Consider the following 15,909-nt stretch of genomic DNA (forward strand, 5'->3'; position numbering starts at 1 on the left):
AATATTTAGTAAATATATTTTTCTTGATTACAACTGGACATGAATATCTTTAGATTTGTGTGTATTTGCTAATATATCCGATATTAGTTTTTTAATATAATTTTTCTCTACATGGTTTAATTTTTAATCATCAATTATATTAAGAAAATATTTATTAAAATTAATTTAAAATAATGAATTTCGTATTAATTAAAATTTTTAGTTGATATGTTGTTGATATTCAACTATTTAGAATGATAATTAGATATAATAGTATTTGAAATAGCATTTCCATACGCTACTGGTTCTATTAATATTATTTCCGCAGTTCAGCACCATGGGGTCGAGGAGGCATACGAGAAAGGCGGCAAAATTATGGAGGAAAAGTTCGTCTACCCTGTCTGAAGTGCTGATTCGCGAGGCGAAGAAGGTAATTAAAAAATAAAATTAATATATACTAATAAACAAAGATATATCAATACAATTAAAATAACATCATAAAAACAAATATATGAATGCAGTATGATGAAGAATATATTGAAAAATAAATATAGATTTCAGTTATCACTTTCATAGATTGTAACTTAAAATTATAGATTGCAAAATATTTTAAGAACAAATAGCCTTTATCTAAAAAAGTTAGAAAGTAATAAGTAAATGGAAAATAAAATACAAAAAAATCGGGTAATTGTTTGGGTTGTCACCTACAAACGTTGCTATAAGTCAAAATATATTACAACTCATAATACCCATAATTTCTGACTTTGTTCAAATAACTACATTTAGATATATATGCATATATATACATATATATATATATATATATATATATATAATATTATTATTATTATTTTCGCAGAAACGTGCCGCGAAAAATTCTGGAATTCATAGGAAGTATCGACTATCCCCCGAATTAGCCAAATTAATAGGTAGTAATGAACCCGAAACACGGTACAATGTGGTCAAGCTAATCTGGATACAAATCAAGGAGAGGGAACTCCAAGATCCTGAAAATCCTGCATATATTGATTGTGATGAAGAGTTTGAGATGGTGACCGGGTTGGTGCGTCTTAGAGGCTTTACAATTATGAAGTACCTCAACCACCACTTTTTAGAATAGATCATCACACGTTCAGTCTTATGACAACTAGTGTTAGAACAAAATATCGAGTACTGAGTAAATATCTACACTATGCTGTCAATGAATACCTCTCACCGACCTATATGCAACCAAATCCATTAGTCTCCATGGATGGTCATACTGTTCAAAGAAGCATCAAAAACCGATCTCGAATCAAAAACTGAACTATGCTGTCAATAGTGAGAACTTTTGCTATTGATAGATATTTGTTGATATAGATAATTTCCTTTGACAGTACTCAAAAAGTATCGAAAATATAATCGATGAATACCTCTCACCGACTTATTACATATGCAACCACATCCAATAGTCTCCATGGATGGTCATACTGTTCGAAGAATCATCAAAAACCGATTTCGAATCAAAAACCGAACTATGCTGTCAATAGTGAAAACTTTTGCTATTGATAGATATTTGTTGATATTTATAATGTCCTTTGGCAGTACTCAAAAAGTATCGAAAATATAATCGACGAATACCTGTCACCGACTTGTTACATATGCAACCAAATCCAATAGTCTCCATAGATGGTCATACTGTTCGAAGAAGCATCAAAAACCGATCTCGAAGAGTCATCAGTCCGATATGTATTGCTTAAAAACCCAAAATGAATAGGACCACACTAATAAATAAAGATGTCCCAAATGTACATGGACTAAATGTTTTAATTCACCACAATATTTTATAAAAATATATTGATTACATTTGCAATACTATATTGTCAATTTCAAATAATATAATTCAACGATTTCAATACATGAGTATTTTACGTAATAATTCGAAATGTAATTGTTTCAAATAATAATACTATTGTTCTATTGTACACATGTAGAAATATTATCTTGATCCGTCATTAAATTGAATATTTATTGCTTTCCAAAGGGCCTCATATTGCACTTTTTTGTAAACATCTTTAAAGCTTTGCATGATCGCGAAAATTATTCATACGAAAAATATTCAACAATTATAAACTATTATTTTACTTAACAAATATTGCAATTTGAAAATTCAGTATCAGACCATTATATTGTTTCAACTAAAAATACTTTTAACTATTATAACTTGTCATCTCGTTCTGAAAAAGTATGGAATATGGAATTAGTATTGAGCTAAAGAGGCGCATGGCATCGTGCGTCAAGGCAAATTGTTGAAACTTCCTGTACCGTAATTAAAAATTCGAGGAATGAAAATAATCAGTAGCTGTTATAAATAATTTTAAATAGATAATTTGTTATAAATACATACTGTAAATTTAAGTGCTTATTGGGCGACGAGCGTATCTTACAAACAGCTTATGCCCATCGATTTTTTTGTAAATTTTGGGAAATTGGTAATTTTTGAAAATGTCCGTTTTTTTTTGAAAATTTCGAAACATCCTCAAATTTCTGTAAGAAATCGTTTTTTCTTTTAATTTTGCTATTCAATTTTTTCGAAATTTAGATATTTTTTTCAAAATGATAAAAAATTTAAAAAGTTTGAGTGTTTAAAAACTTCGATTACTATAACTTGCCGTACGGGAAATTAATTTAAAAAAATGATGTAATTGTATAAATGTAGGCATGCATTTTACTTATGAAACTCTATTTTAGTTAAGATCTATTGCGGAGGAAATATATCCAAATATAGAATAGAGCGGGGCTTAAAGGTCCAAGTATAAGTTCACCACTAATATCTCTAACAATTGAACTTCATGAATTCATGAATATTTTCGGCAAGATCATAGATACAGATTATATACAGTGTTATCTTTGCAAAAAATGTGCTCATAAAATTTATATTTTGCATTGGTTGAAAATTGTAGTTATTATTTTTTAAAATACTTTTAAAAATGAAAAGAAGACATTGGATCTGTTTCCCCACTGGCTGTAGCTGTAGTGTCCTCATAGGTTCACAACTTTAGAAAAAAAGTAAAAAAGCACATTTCTACGATTAGGAAATAACTGGGAATCATACTGAGTATAATAAATACTAAGTTATTTGTTTGATTCGTATTAAATGTTGTGATGTAATTCATTTAGTTGAGACAGTATAATTATTTGAAGTCAAATTAGGCCTTTGTGCCCCCTCCCCTACCCTATGTACTAATATTTAATTTTTGTGCAAGAAAAAAATGAAACAATTTATCAGATATAAACGATGTCTCAGCAGTAGGAATACTGACTTATTATGATTTAAACCTCGATATGCACTTATATAGCGTTCCATATATCTTTCTAATATTAAATTAAATTATATAATTAGGCCGTATTTTCAAGATCTAAAATACTTTAAAAAAATTAATTTAATTCGATCACTATGTAAAATTTAATCATAATATTTAAACCATGCGTATCTATTATCTAAATACAATATTTTACCTTACATTTATTAGCAATTGCATTGTTTTTATTAACAGAATAAATAAACTAAGAAAGAATGAACTAAAAGTGTGAATTCCTTATCAAAAGAAATAATATAAATCTACTTATTTGATATGTATATTTTTTTAATTTAAATTGGCGTTTATATCTCTTTCCACCGTAGTTTTTATTGTTATTATTAAATTACTTATTCTTGCCCGGTAAGAAAAAAATCTATCGCAAGGTTTTACCATTCTGTAACAGCCATCCATTTTAATTCTTTATAATAGCACTCAAAAATAAGTGCCATATTGTTTTTTCAGTACTGTAATTAGATGCTAAGAACTGCGAATCAGTTATCAAGTGAACGGCACTGATTTCTCTCAGATAGAGCAAAATAAAGCAAAGAATAAGAATAAAACACAGTCGGAGGAGACTAATGTGATTAACCAGTAAAATGCAGTGGCAGAGCAACTCGTCCGCTCGCAAATGAAGCGCCGAGCGCAGCAATTAGATAGAACGGCACCGGGTAGGGGCGCATTACGACGGAACAGTCCCGGCCGGCGTGTAAATTTTAAAATATCGTTATTTACAGAAAACGACCAACCACCATACGATAGATTACTAAATTCAGGTTATGTATAGACTTTCTTATTCCTCGAGAAGCCGTATGATACTTCACATAAGAGTCATTCGTTTACAAATTGCACGAATTTTGGAAAACTAGCTGTAAGTGGAATTCTGTCTTTGGAAAACTAGCTGTAAGTGCAAATTGCTGAAACTTCCCGTACCAAAAATTATTATTTTTTAAAAACAATTAACATTTTTGAAAAAAAATTACTTCGAAAAAATTAGATTTTTGAGAAACTATAAATTTGACAAAAAATTATTTTTAAAAAAATTTTTTTTTTTTGAAAACAAAATTTTTTTGAAAAGAAAAATGTTTTCTTCATTTTGACATATTTTGGAAATTCTAAACTTTCTTTCAAAGCGATCGTTTTGCTTGAACTGCATAGAGACGAAATGTCAAAGCGCGCAAGTGCCGCGCCGCCGTCTAATGCATAAGCATTGGTACGGAACCCATAGAAATGTAAAAAAAATTATACTTATTGTTAAAATCTCTATAAAATATCTGATAATTTGATGTGCATATGTCTAATGATCATTTTTAACGGCCAGATGGCATTTATTTTTAACTTCCCGTAGGGCAAGTTATAGTAATCGCAAAAAAATCGAAAATGAAAATTTTTGCATTTCTCGACGTTTCAAAGGTTTCTGAATATTTTGGCATACCTTAGAAAAAATGGATGTATGTGTGTGTGTGTGTGTGTGGGTGTGTGTGTGTGTGCGTGTGTGTATGTATAAGCGGATACAAATTTTTGTCGACGATTTCGGGAACACCGATCAACCGATTTGAATAATTCAAAAAACATTCGATTCGTATTGATAAGGAGACGTGCTGATTAGTTTTTGGCGAAGTCAGGTCTAGCCGTTCCGAAGATACGGGGCAAAAAGTGCCGAAAACGGTAACTCAGTTTTTAAGAGAACGGAGTGTCCGATTTTAATAATTCAAAAAACATTTTACTTGTATTGACAAGGTGAAGAACCGATCAAATTTTCATAAAGGCAGGTCTAGCGGTTTCGCCAAAAAATGCCATTTGGCGGTCAAAAGTGATCATTAGACATATGCACATCAAATTATCAGATATTTTATAAAGATTTTAACAATAAGTATAATTTTGGTTTACATTCCTATGGGTTCCGTACCGATGTTTACGCGTTAGACGTCGACGCGGCGTTTACGCGGTTTGATATTTCGTCTTTATGCAGTTAAAGCAGTACGATTGCTTTGAAAAAAAGTTTAGATCTTTCAAAATATGTCAAAATAAAGAAAACATTTTTTTTTTTTTAAATTAAAAAAAAAATTAAAAAAAAATTATTTTTTTCAAAAAAAGTAATTTTTTGTCTAATTGTTCGTCAAAATTTTTATTTTTTCGAAGTAAATTTTTTTCAAAAATGTTAATCGTTTTTAAAAAAATAATAATTTTTGGTACGGGAAGTTCCAACAATTTGCCTTAAGGCACGATGCCTTAATTGCCTTAAGACAGAATTCCACTTACAGCTAGTTTACTTTTTTCATTAGATTTCCGAAACCGCTAGACCTGCCTTCATAAAATTTTGATTAATTCTTCATCTTGTCAATACAAGAAAATGTGTTTTGAATTATTCAAATCGGACGCTCCGTTCTCTTAAAAACTTAGATACCGTTTTCGGCACTTTTTGCCCCGTATCTTCGAAGCGGCTAGACCTGCCTTCGCCAAAAACTAATCAGCACGTCTCCTTATCAATACAAATCGAATGTTTTCTGAATTATTCAAATCGGTTGATCCGTATTCCCGAAATCGTCGACGAAAATTTGTATCCGAACATACATACATACACGCACACACATACACACACACATACACACACACATACATCCATTTTTTCTAAGATATGCCAAAATGTTCAGAAGGTTTTGAAACGTAAAGATATATAAAAATTTTCATTTTCGATTTTTTTGCGATTTTGCCCTACGGGAAGTTAATAATGGCATAATAAATAGATGCCAAAACACCAATTTACTATTTTTAATGTGATGTGAAATATTAATAATTTAATTATTATTTTTCGATTAGATTAAAGTTCAACCGGATTGACAAAAGATTGAAATAAAAAAAAATTGAATGCAATAGTTGTGGGATCATTCAAAGTATGATGGTTTACGAATTTTTATAAACAGAAAAGTTTCAAGTGAAATGATTACTCATTTTATTATATATATATATATATATATATATATATATATATATATTTCATACTTTTTGGATGAAAATTATACAGATAAAAAAATTAACTAAGACAAAGTACGAAAGAAAACTGAAAAGTAGATTTCAATGCAAGAAAAGAAAGATTTTCCAAAGAATTCTTGTTAACTTTGTTAAAAAAATTATGTTGTGTAGTATTACATATTTCTGGAAATAAAAGTTGTTGCAAACCATTTTGGTGCTTATAGCTATTGTTCTTTAATCTATTTTTACGTCTGTCACAACCATCCCTGGGGTGTGGACAGTTGTTAGAACGCCCTTTTCTTGTATGATTTGATTTTATGACAAATCCATCATATTTAAAGTCAGTATTTCATAATTTTCATATAGAAAAATGTTCAAATTACCACTTAGTTTTTTTGCTTCTCCCAGCTACCTGGAAAATTAACAAAATTATTGCTGATCCAAAAACTGGCAAACATTTTAAAGAATTTCAAAAAATATTAAGTTTTTTAAAAATATCAATTTTTTTAAATTTCGCAAGTTAAAAAAAAACGAATATTTGTTGATTATTTTTATTTCTGGAATATTTTATTATGTTCCGGCAAGTTCCAGTAATTTGTTTTAAGGCGCAATGACATTTATCACTTGTTAATATTTAAATAAAACAGAGATCTAACTGATCAAAGTGACTCATGGTTATCAAAAAATAAAAACAAAAAATTTAGCATTTTAACTGAAATTTCGGTCAAATAAATTATGAAAACATCGTAAAATCTAAAAACTTAAATAAAAATAGTATAAATAGAAATACTTTAAAAATGGTAAAAGGAAAAATTATGAATTATTTGATGGTGAAGGTAAGTACATAATTAATTTCAACTGACATAATAACTTAAAATTTGTCTCAACTCAAACTCAACTTTTGAAAGTAATGCAAATTAAATATGATTATGTAAAAAACATAAATATTTGGAATGTAAAAATTTATAATTACATATATACTTTCAGGAAATAAAATTTAAAATATTGTCTTCAGAAACCGTTTGAAATCATTCAGTTATCGTTATACGTATCGTGCATGGTGATTATTTTGTAAATATGAAGTTTAGGTAAGTTAAATTTAGTTTTATTTACAAATTAAATGCTTCAATCATGACCTAATATTACTAATTTGTTTGTTATATTTTAGACATTAAGAAACAACAACGGATTTATTAATATTGTAAAACAAAAAAAAACGGAAAATGTAAAAATTATTGTTGTTCTGATTGTTCAGCGAAAATGTTAATATACTAATTAAAATACCAGTTTGTAGTTTTATTATTATTAATAATAAAGTATTAATTACCCAATGAATTTAAAAATATTGTAAGATTTATTATTATTAGTCTTATTATTTATACTGTATTTCTAAATATTTTACGTTTTATAAATAATATTAACAGAAATTATTATTTCATAATTTATGAAGTATTATGTATAGGAAATAATAGGTTGTCAAATATCTCCCTTCCGCCTTTTTGTATTATAAACCAAGAGCAAAAAAGCGGAAGGGAGATATTTGACAACCTAATATTATATTTACGAATTATTAGAATAAAGATGGTTCGTGCCTAATTATAAACCCTGAAACCTGTCATGTTATCAATCATTTGAATCATTTGAAGATCTTATTAATTGTTATATAGTTTAAAAACAAAATAAAGTTGATAATGTATTTTCAAATAAATATTCCTTATTTTGACATTAGGCTTGTACTGGATAATGGAAATGACTTACGGCAGAGCAGAGCATTATTATTATAGAAGTGTTTTCGACTGAAACAAATTATAGAATTAGCTGTAAGTGGAGTTCTGTCTTAAGGCAATTAAAGCATCGAGCTTTAAGGCAAATTGCTGGAACTTTCCGTACCGCAATTCAAAATTCGAGTAATTAAAAATAATCAATAATAATCAATAAAAGTTGATCAATGATTTGAAACTTTTAATAAAATTTCGAACCATATTAAATCATTGTATCTTAAATCATTTATTTTGAAATATTTTGGAAATTCTGAACTTTTTTTCAAAGCAATCGTACTGCTTTAACTGCATAAAGACGAAATATCAAAGCGCGTAAGCGCCGCGTCGCCGTCTAACGCGTAAACATTGATAAGGAACCCATAGGAATATAAACAAAATTTATACTTATTGTTCAAATCTCTATAAAATATCTGATAATTTGATGTGCATATGTCTAATGTTCATTTTTGACCGCCAAATGGCATTTTTTTTACTTTTTTTGTTAGATCTCCAAAACCGCTAGACCTGCCTTCATGAAAATTTGATCAATTCTTCACCTTGTCAATACAAGTAAAATGTTTTTTGAATTATTCAAATCGGACGCTCCGTTCTCTTAAAAACTGAGTTACCGTTTTTAGCACTTTTTGCCCCATATCTTCAGAACGGCTAGACCTGCCCCCGCCAAAAACTAATCAGCACGTCTCCTTATCAATACGAATCGAATGCTTTTTGAATTATTCAAATTGGTTGCTCCGTGTTCCCGAAATCGTCGACGAAAATTTGTATCCGCACACACACACATACACACACACATATATCCATTTTTTCTAAGGTATGCCAAAATATTCAGAAACCTTTGAAACGTCGAGAAATGCAAAAATTTTCATTTTCGATTTTTTTTGCGACTACTATAACTTGCCCTACGGGAAGATAATAAAATAATAATCCCTTACTGTCTTTACAAAATATAGTTGTCATACTATCAGAATGTATGACACATGTCTGCAAAAAAGCATTGCAACATGACAAGCATTGCAAGAGCACCATAGTAGAAATTCGAGAATGGTTTAAATAAATTATCATATTACCGATTTTCCGAATTTTACCAATGTTGAAGTCGTCCCGTCCCGTATAATGTGTCGGAGTCCAATTGTCCACATTAAGTATTAAAAAAGTTCCTAACTCGATTCCGCGCCAGTCATGATGCGTCGCGCCCGGTGCCAGTAACGTGCGCAACAAGGATATCATAATTATACCGACGAGAGCGAGTTGATGAAAAAATCGAAAAAAGTGCAAGAATAAAAGCGAATAGAGTTGGTTAAAGCATAGAGTTATTAAAATATCAAATTTGGAGTTGTAGCTTGTTATAACACTAAGTAAAAATATATTCAGTAATTTTTGTAATTAATCTCGCAAACTTTGTTGCGATGCTAGTCTATCCACCGCACTGTAGTAGTATATATAAGTATTATATATATTTCAAAAATTTGTATAATTAGTATGTACATATATATATATATATATATATATATATATATATATAATATTAGGGTAGTCCTTAATATGGACATTTGCAAATTTCCTTGCTCCCAAGTGCTCAAATGGTTCCAAATTAATAAAAAACAATTCTCTGAAAGTTTTAGCTCTAAAGATTAACTTTTAGATAGTGCGCAATTCAATCAAACTTCGTATGGAAATAGCATGGAAAATTTTTTGATAATTAAAAAAAAAATTGTTTAAGTATAACTTAGTGACAAATGAATATAAAGTGGAAATTCGTGTCATTTTTTATTGAAAATTCGACACTCTGCAAAATTTTTGAATTTTTTTTAAGCTATTTCCATACAAAACTTTGATTGAATTTAATAAAACCTTACTAATTAAACATAATAAATATAATAAATTAAAAATTAATAAATTTATTACAATATATCAGGAATTAGTCGCTTGTTCTAGTCTAGTGTTTTCTTTTCACATCTATTGTCTAAATCAAACTGCTTTATCTATTATTTATTATCTGCTTTTTTTGTTAAAAAGAATGTCAGGCAGAATCGATCTGTGTTTCCTTAATTTTGCCCCTTTTCTTTTGCGCTTGGAAACCATAGTGCTGAAATTAGTAGTGTATGGCATTACTATTTCACATCAATTTATATCGCCTTATTATAATTCAAACTATTTTATTAGTTGAAACTTCAATTTAAGCAGTAATAAAATATAATGAAATTTTGTTGTTTGGAATTAATTTTATCAAATATAATTGAAATTTGGCAGTAGTAAATGAAAATGATCAGCTTTCACTCGGGACCAAAACGCAAGAGAACGCGAACCAACAAGGATGCTCAACTAAAATTCGCCAATAAGTGATTTTGCATGTTTCCTGAAACTTCAAATGAATCACTTATTTATCTTCAACGGTATACAACGCCAATTCGAAATGTTATCATCAGTAGGATAAACAAAATGATGCCCTTTAACAGAAAGACCAGAACTAACAGGAAACAGAGTTTTTAGACAATTATCATGTAAATATAATGCATGGTCATAAAAAATGTTAAAGTATTGCGAATTATATATATGGCCAATATCATGAAAAAAAAAACGAAATTTTAGTATGTTTCTTTCAATTTGTAGTCTACTTAAGATGACATAAGATAGTAAGTTAAATCGTATGAAAATTATAGATTTTATAAATCTCTACAATTTTTAATCAGCATATTGCTCTGAATTTCACATATTTCAACACTCCTGCATACTAAACATATACTTAAAAGTAAAAAAATAGTGATTTATAGTATTGTCTTCGAAGCATTCTGATATAAGTAATGCTTTATTATTTACGTTAATTGATAATTGTAATATTATTAAGTACGGTATATTAATAAGTACGGAATGTTCAAATAAATCGAACACTTTATCTTTATAGTTTTTCAAGATATTGCAATTGTGATTTTGCAAAAAAAATCACTAATGTGCAAATCTAGAGATCCATTTTTAAACGAGTTCACAAGTGGTATATAGTATTGTGCCATTTAAATAATTTAATAGAATTTTAGATTTATAAATAATGTAATTTAAAACATAAAACACGCAAAGAAATTCAAAATTATTTCAATCTGTATTTAAACAACTTGTAATTTTAAGTATATATGAAAACCTTAAATACTTTTGGTAATATCGAAAAATTATTCTTGCATGGAAATAATCAAAATCATTTTTGTACAAATTGCATACAAATGTGTGAATACAATTTTTCATTCTCGTTTGAATTTTCAACCGATTTTGAATAAATCAAGAAAACGGTAACTCGGTTTTTGCAAGAACCGGGCATTCGATTGGAATGATTGAAAAAATATTCCGATTATATTGACTGGAAGATGTGCTGATTAGTTTTTTGCAAAGGGAGTTCTAGCCGTTTTGGAGATACGGAACAAAAAATGTGAAAAATAGCAGTTAGTAAGAGAACGGATTATCTAGTTGAAAAAACATTCTGCACGTGTTGACAGTGTGCAGAAATGATTAGTTTTTGAGGAAGGCAAAATAAAATTGTTTTATTTCTGAAATGCAGAGGCCAGTCTGTCTGTTAACCCATATTTTCCACACTTTGGTACTGAACATTTGAAGTTAGAACCAGATACAAGAAAAAATATCAAATAGTGTCTCAAGTAGTGATCATCATGTCACGTTTTGCACATCTAACGAAGGAACAGTAAAAAATGTTAACTTTCAAAATCAAACTTTTTTTTTGAAATCAAATCATTTTGATCTCAATTTCAATTCAGGCTAAAATATGTAAAATTCGTCCAATATTTAATTACCGTACGAAAAGTTCCAGCAATTTAACTTAAGACATGATGCCGCGCACCACCAGTTAGTTAAAGTAATCATATAAATATATGTATATGTATGTCAATCAACAGATTCATGCATGGTCGTAGCAACAAGTGTTCACAATTCAGACTATCGAATCTCGTATTATGTTTAAAAATCCATTAACCTAATGGACGATGCTCTCACATATATCATTCTCTCTAATTCGACATTCATGCTAACAAGACCGATTAATGAGTTTTGCAATTAGACATTTTAAATGATAGCCACTGTGCCAATTCATAATAGTCAGCTAGGCAAGAACTGGCAGCATACAATTTATACTGGTCCATAAGTCGCATAATAAGACCTTTAGAATCGGTAGTTCCGCCGGCAAAGGATGAAAAGCTACAAACGTAGTCATTCAGCGAAGCTTAGGGTCGGCACGGTCAGCTCGCATATGTGCGGCTCAGTACCTCCCATAGCAGAGGCATTATAAGGTATGACTTTATGGGAATTTGGAACACATTCGAAGCCGGACCGAAATCCGAGAGAGCATTGCATAGTAAATGAAAGTTTCTCATATATATATGTTACGTGTGCTATCTTCTGCGGTTACATCTCAGCTGCAAGTTTACTAATGAAACTTTGATTATTTCACTACATCTCAAAATTGTTTATTTTCATTTTTATTCTGAAATCCATTAAGTTAAATGTGTGTATAATGCTTGTGTATGCTACTTCCTAGTTGATCAAACAGGCAATAATATTCTCGCAAGTCTGCCCGTTAACTTTCCGTGGCAAGTTATAGTAATCACAAAAAAATCGAAAATGAAAATTTTTATATATCTTTACGTTTCAAAACCTTCTGAACATTTTGGCATACCTTATAAAAAATGGATGTATGTGTGTGTGTATATGTGTGCGTGTATGTATGTGTGTGCGGATACAAATTTTCGTCGTCGATTTCGGGAGCACGGATAAAGCAATTTTAATAATTCAAAAATCCTTCGATTTGTATTGATAAGGAGACGTGTTGATTAGTTTTTGGCGGAGGCAGGTCTAGCCTTTCCGAAGATACGGGGCAAAAAGTGCCAAAAACGGTAACTCAGTTTTTAAGAGAACGGAGCGTTCGATTCAAAAAACATTTTACTTGTACTGACAAGATGAAGAATTGATCAAATTTTCATAAAGGCAAGTCTAGCGGTCTGTGGAGATCTAATAAAAAAAGTAAAAAAATGCCATTTGGCGGTCAAAATTGATCATTAAACATATGCAAATCAAATTATCAGATATTTTATAGAAATTTTAACAATAAGTATAAATTTTGTTTACATTCCTATGGGTTCCGAAACTATGTTTATCCGTTAGCCGCCGACGAGGCGCTTACGCGTTTTGACATATCGTCTCTATGCTGTTAAAGCAGTACGATTGCTTTGAAAAAAAGTTCAGAATTTCCAAAATATGTCAAAATAAAGAAAACATTTTTTTTTGAAAAGTAATTTTTTGTCAAATTTATGGTTTCTCAAAAATCTAATTTCTTCGAAGTTATTTTTTTTTTCAAAAATGGTAATCGTTTTTTTAAAAAAATAATAATGTTTGGTACGGGAAGTTCCAGCAATTTGCCTTAAGGCACGATGCCATGCGCCTCACTAGTTTTTAGATTTGAACTATCTAGGGCTATTAAAATTAAATTAATGTATCAACAACTTTACTAAATTCAGAGCAATAGTCATACTAAAAGCAAATTCTAAAACCATCTAAATCATCGTTCTTCATATCAGTTATTTGACATTTGCCAACGTGATTGGATTATTAGGATATGTTTTATATCATATTTGTGAATGATTTCTATAAGTTACTTTGTTATAACTGATTAAAATTTTTTTTTCAAAAATACGTACCGTTTTCTGTAATTTGAGTTAAAAAAATATCTTGGTGTATACATATACACAACATATATATATATATATATATATATATATATATATATATATATATGTAATGTTCCCAGACCTTGACAAGCTTTACCAGGATCATAGTATAGACCTTAATCATCCTAGAATAATTTAGAAAAAAAAAATCACACGTTGTTTGAAAATTAAGAGCTTTTATATGCAACCTAGAGCTTTTGTGTAATTATGGCCAGTTTTCGGTTCTTGATGTCAACTTTTATTAATTTTGTTCATTTAAACTCTAGAACTGTAATCGTGAATAACATTTTCAGGATCACAGTAACAAGATACCACAATTGCTCAAAGTTATTAAGAATTAATACGCTTTATTTAACTATTAATTTAAAAGTTTTAAAATAGGTAGACTTTGAAAGATTCTCTTTTGAAAAAATGTACTTTAGTGTTAGAAAGAATATAGGTTGGCGCATTTTATCAGGATTTAAAAATGGTAAAATTCTTGATAAATTTATTATTAAAAAATTGAGAGTAAAAATAAACGCGTAAATTAATTATTTCGTTTATATAACCAAAAATTAACGCGATAACGGTTAACTCATTTCGCTCACATTCAATACAAATGTTTGTCTCTCGCACATTGAATTCCTTAAAAAAATGTATATGTGTATGTCACATTCAATACAAATATATGCGATTTCGAAAACACGGATCAACCGATTTAAATGATTCAAAAACCACCAATCGTGATTAATTTTTTGCAGAAGCCGTTCCAGCGATACGGGACAAAAAATCAAAAAATTAAAATTCAGCTTTTGAAAGAACAGAGAAACTGATTAGAATAATTCCAAGAACATATTTGTATTGACGAAACATTTTTAAATTACTGATAAATCATAATTAAATGTCAACCATACCGATAAAATACAGGGATAATTATTATATAACCATTTACATTTACTGATACTTATTGAATTTCCAGTGTTTAGTAAAGTGATTATTAGTTGTTTGTTAGCTTCTAGAATCAATAAAACATTTATAAGAAGATTTCCCAATGATGAACTAAACATATTAATTTAAAATTTGCAAAAAATTGCTCCAAAGCACGAAAATTTTCACGACATTGTTACCGCCTCTTACATGCTTCGTTATATCTAATTAAATGTTTTGCGCAGTTATATTTAATATTCCCGTGAAAAGGGGCCGTAACGTAATAAATCCTTATAAACATGTTTGCATATTATTACAAACTTATTGCTGACACCTTACACATCGCTAATACACCATAACTATTTATACTTTCATCAAGCACACATCCCTTATATATATATATATATATATATATATATATATATATATATATATTAGGGTGGTCCTTAATATAAACATTTTCGAATTTCCTTGCTTCCAAGGGCTCAAATGGTGACAAATTGATAAAAAACAGTTCTCTCAAAGTTTTAGCTCTTAATATTGTTTTTTAGATAGTGCGCAATTCAATCAATGTTTTGTTTGGAAATAGCATAAAATTTTAAAAATGTTCTTATTCAAAATTTGTCGCTGAGTTATACCTAAAATTTTTTTTTTAATTTTCAAAATTTTTTTCATCATGGGCTATTGCTATCTATATTTCCATGTGAAAACCGTTGTCACTACTGCTTAACAGGCTCCTCGAAGCGGAATCGAACCAGGAACCCCTTATCCAGATCCAGTCGTTTTAGCCACTTACCAACGAGCGAGCCACTTTTTCATTAATTGAGTTCAAAAATAACATTATAATGATTAGTATTGAACCATCAGATTCAAATTTTCATCCGGATTTTATTTAGTGTTGCATTGATATAAATTTTTAACAAAAGATATGAAATGTTGGTTGTCATTGGTTGGTTGTCGGATTCAAATTTTAATTCGGTGGATTTTAATAAAAGACGCAGCAACGCGTGGCCCGGCAAATGTTTAACCATAAAGACTATTTTTAGTGTAGAAAATAACTAACTAATTGTGAATATTAAAGTGTGCGGTATCTAAGTGAAAGACGCAGGTAACACAAATTAAATGGTTGGTTTACCCACTGCAAAGCATGTCCGATATAATTTTCCTGTGGCATATTGATAGTCATTGAAAGTGCAATCTGAAAGGCGCGGC

General features: G+C 29.4%; 1 protein-coding gene across 1 annotated transcript; it reads left to right on the forward strand.

The window, feature by feature from the left end:
• The first annotated feature begins 316 nt into the window (after positions 1-316).
• On the forward strand, positions 317-1,284 carry LOC113375337. The gene is made up of 3 exons (XM_026615272.1): positions 317-409; positions 839-1,038; positions 1,095-1,284. The coding sequence occupies exons 1-3, from the start codon at positions 317-319 to the stop codon at positions 1,282-1,284; spliced, it is 483 nt and encodes a 160-aa protein (XP_026471057.1).
• Positions 1,285-15,909: the final 14,625 nt, after the last annotated feature.

This window comes from Ctenocephalides felis, unplaced genomic scaffold, assembly GCF_003426905.1.
Source record: "Ctenocephalides felis isolate EL2017-DRISC unplaced genomic scaffold, ASM342690v1 CF-g0.4_SCAFFOLD_01886, whole genome shotgun sequence".
Lineage (NCBI taxonomy): Eukaryota > Metazoa > Arthropoda > Insecta > Siphonaptera > Pulicidae > Ctenocephalides > Ctenocephalides felis.

Bases quoted from the DNA above. Each gene is read 5' to 3' on its own strand.
- LOC113375337 (XM_026615272.1), top strand. From the start codon at position 317: ATGGGGTCGAGGAGGCATACGAGAAAGGCGGCAAAATTATGGAGGAAA. The intron at 410-838 runs GTAATTAAAAAA...TTATTTTCGCAG, and splicing joins TGATTCGCGAGGCGAAGAAG to AAACGTGCCGCGAAAAATTC. The intron at 1,039-1,094 runs GTTGGTGCGTCT...ACCACTTTTTAG, and splicing joins GAGTTTGAGATGGTGACCGG to AATAGATCATCACACGTTCA.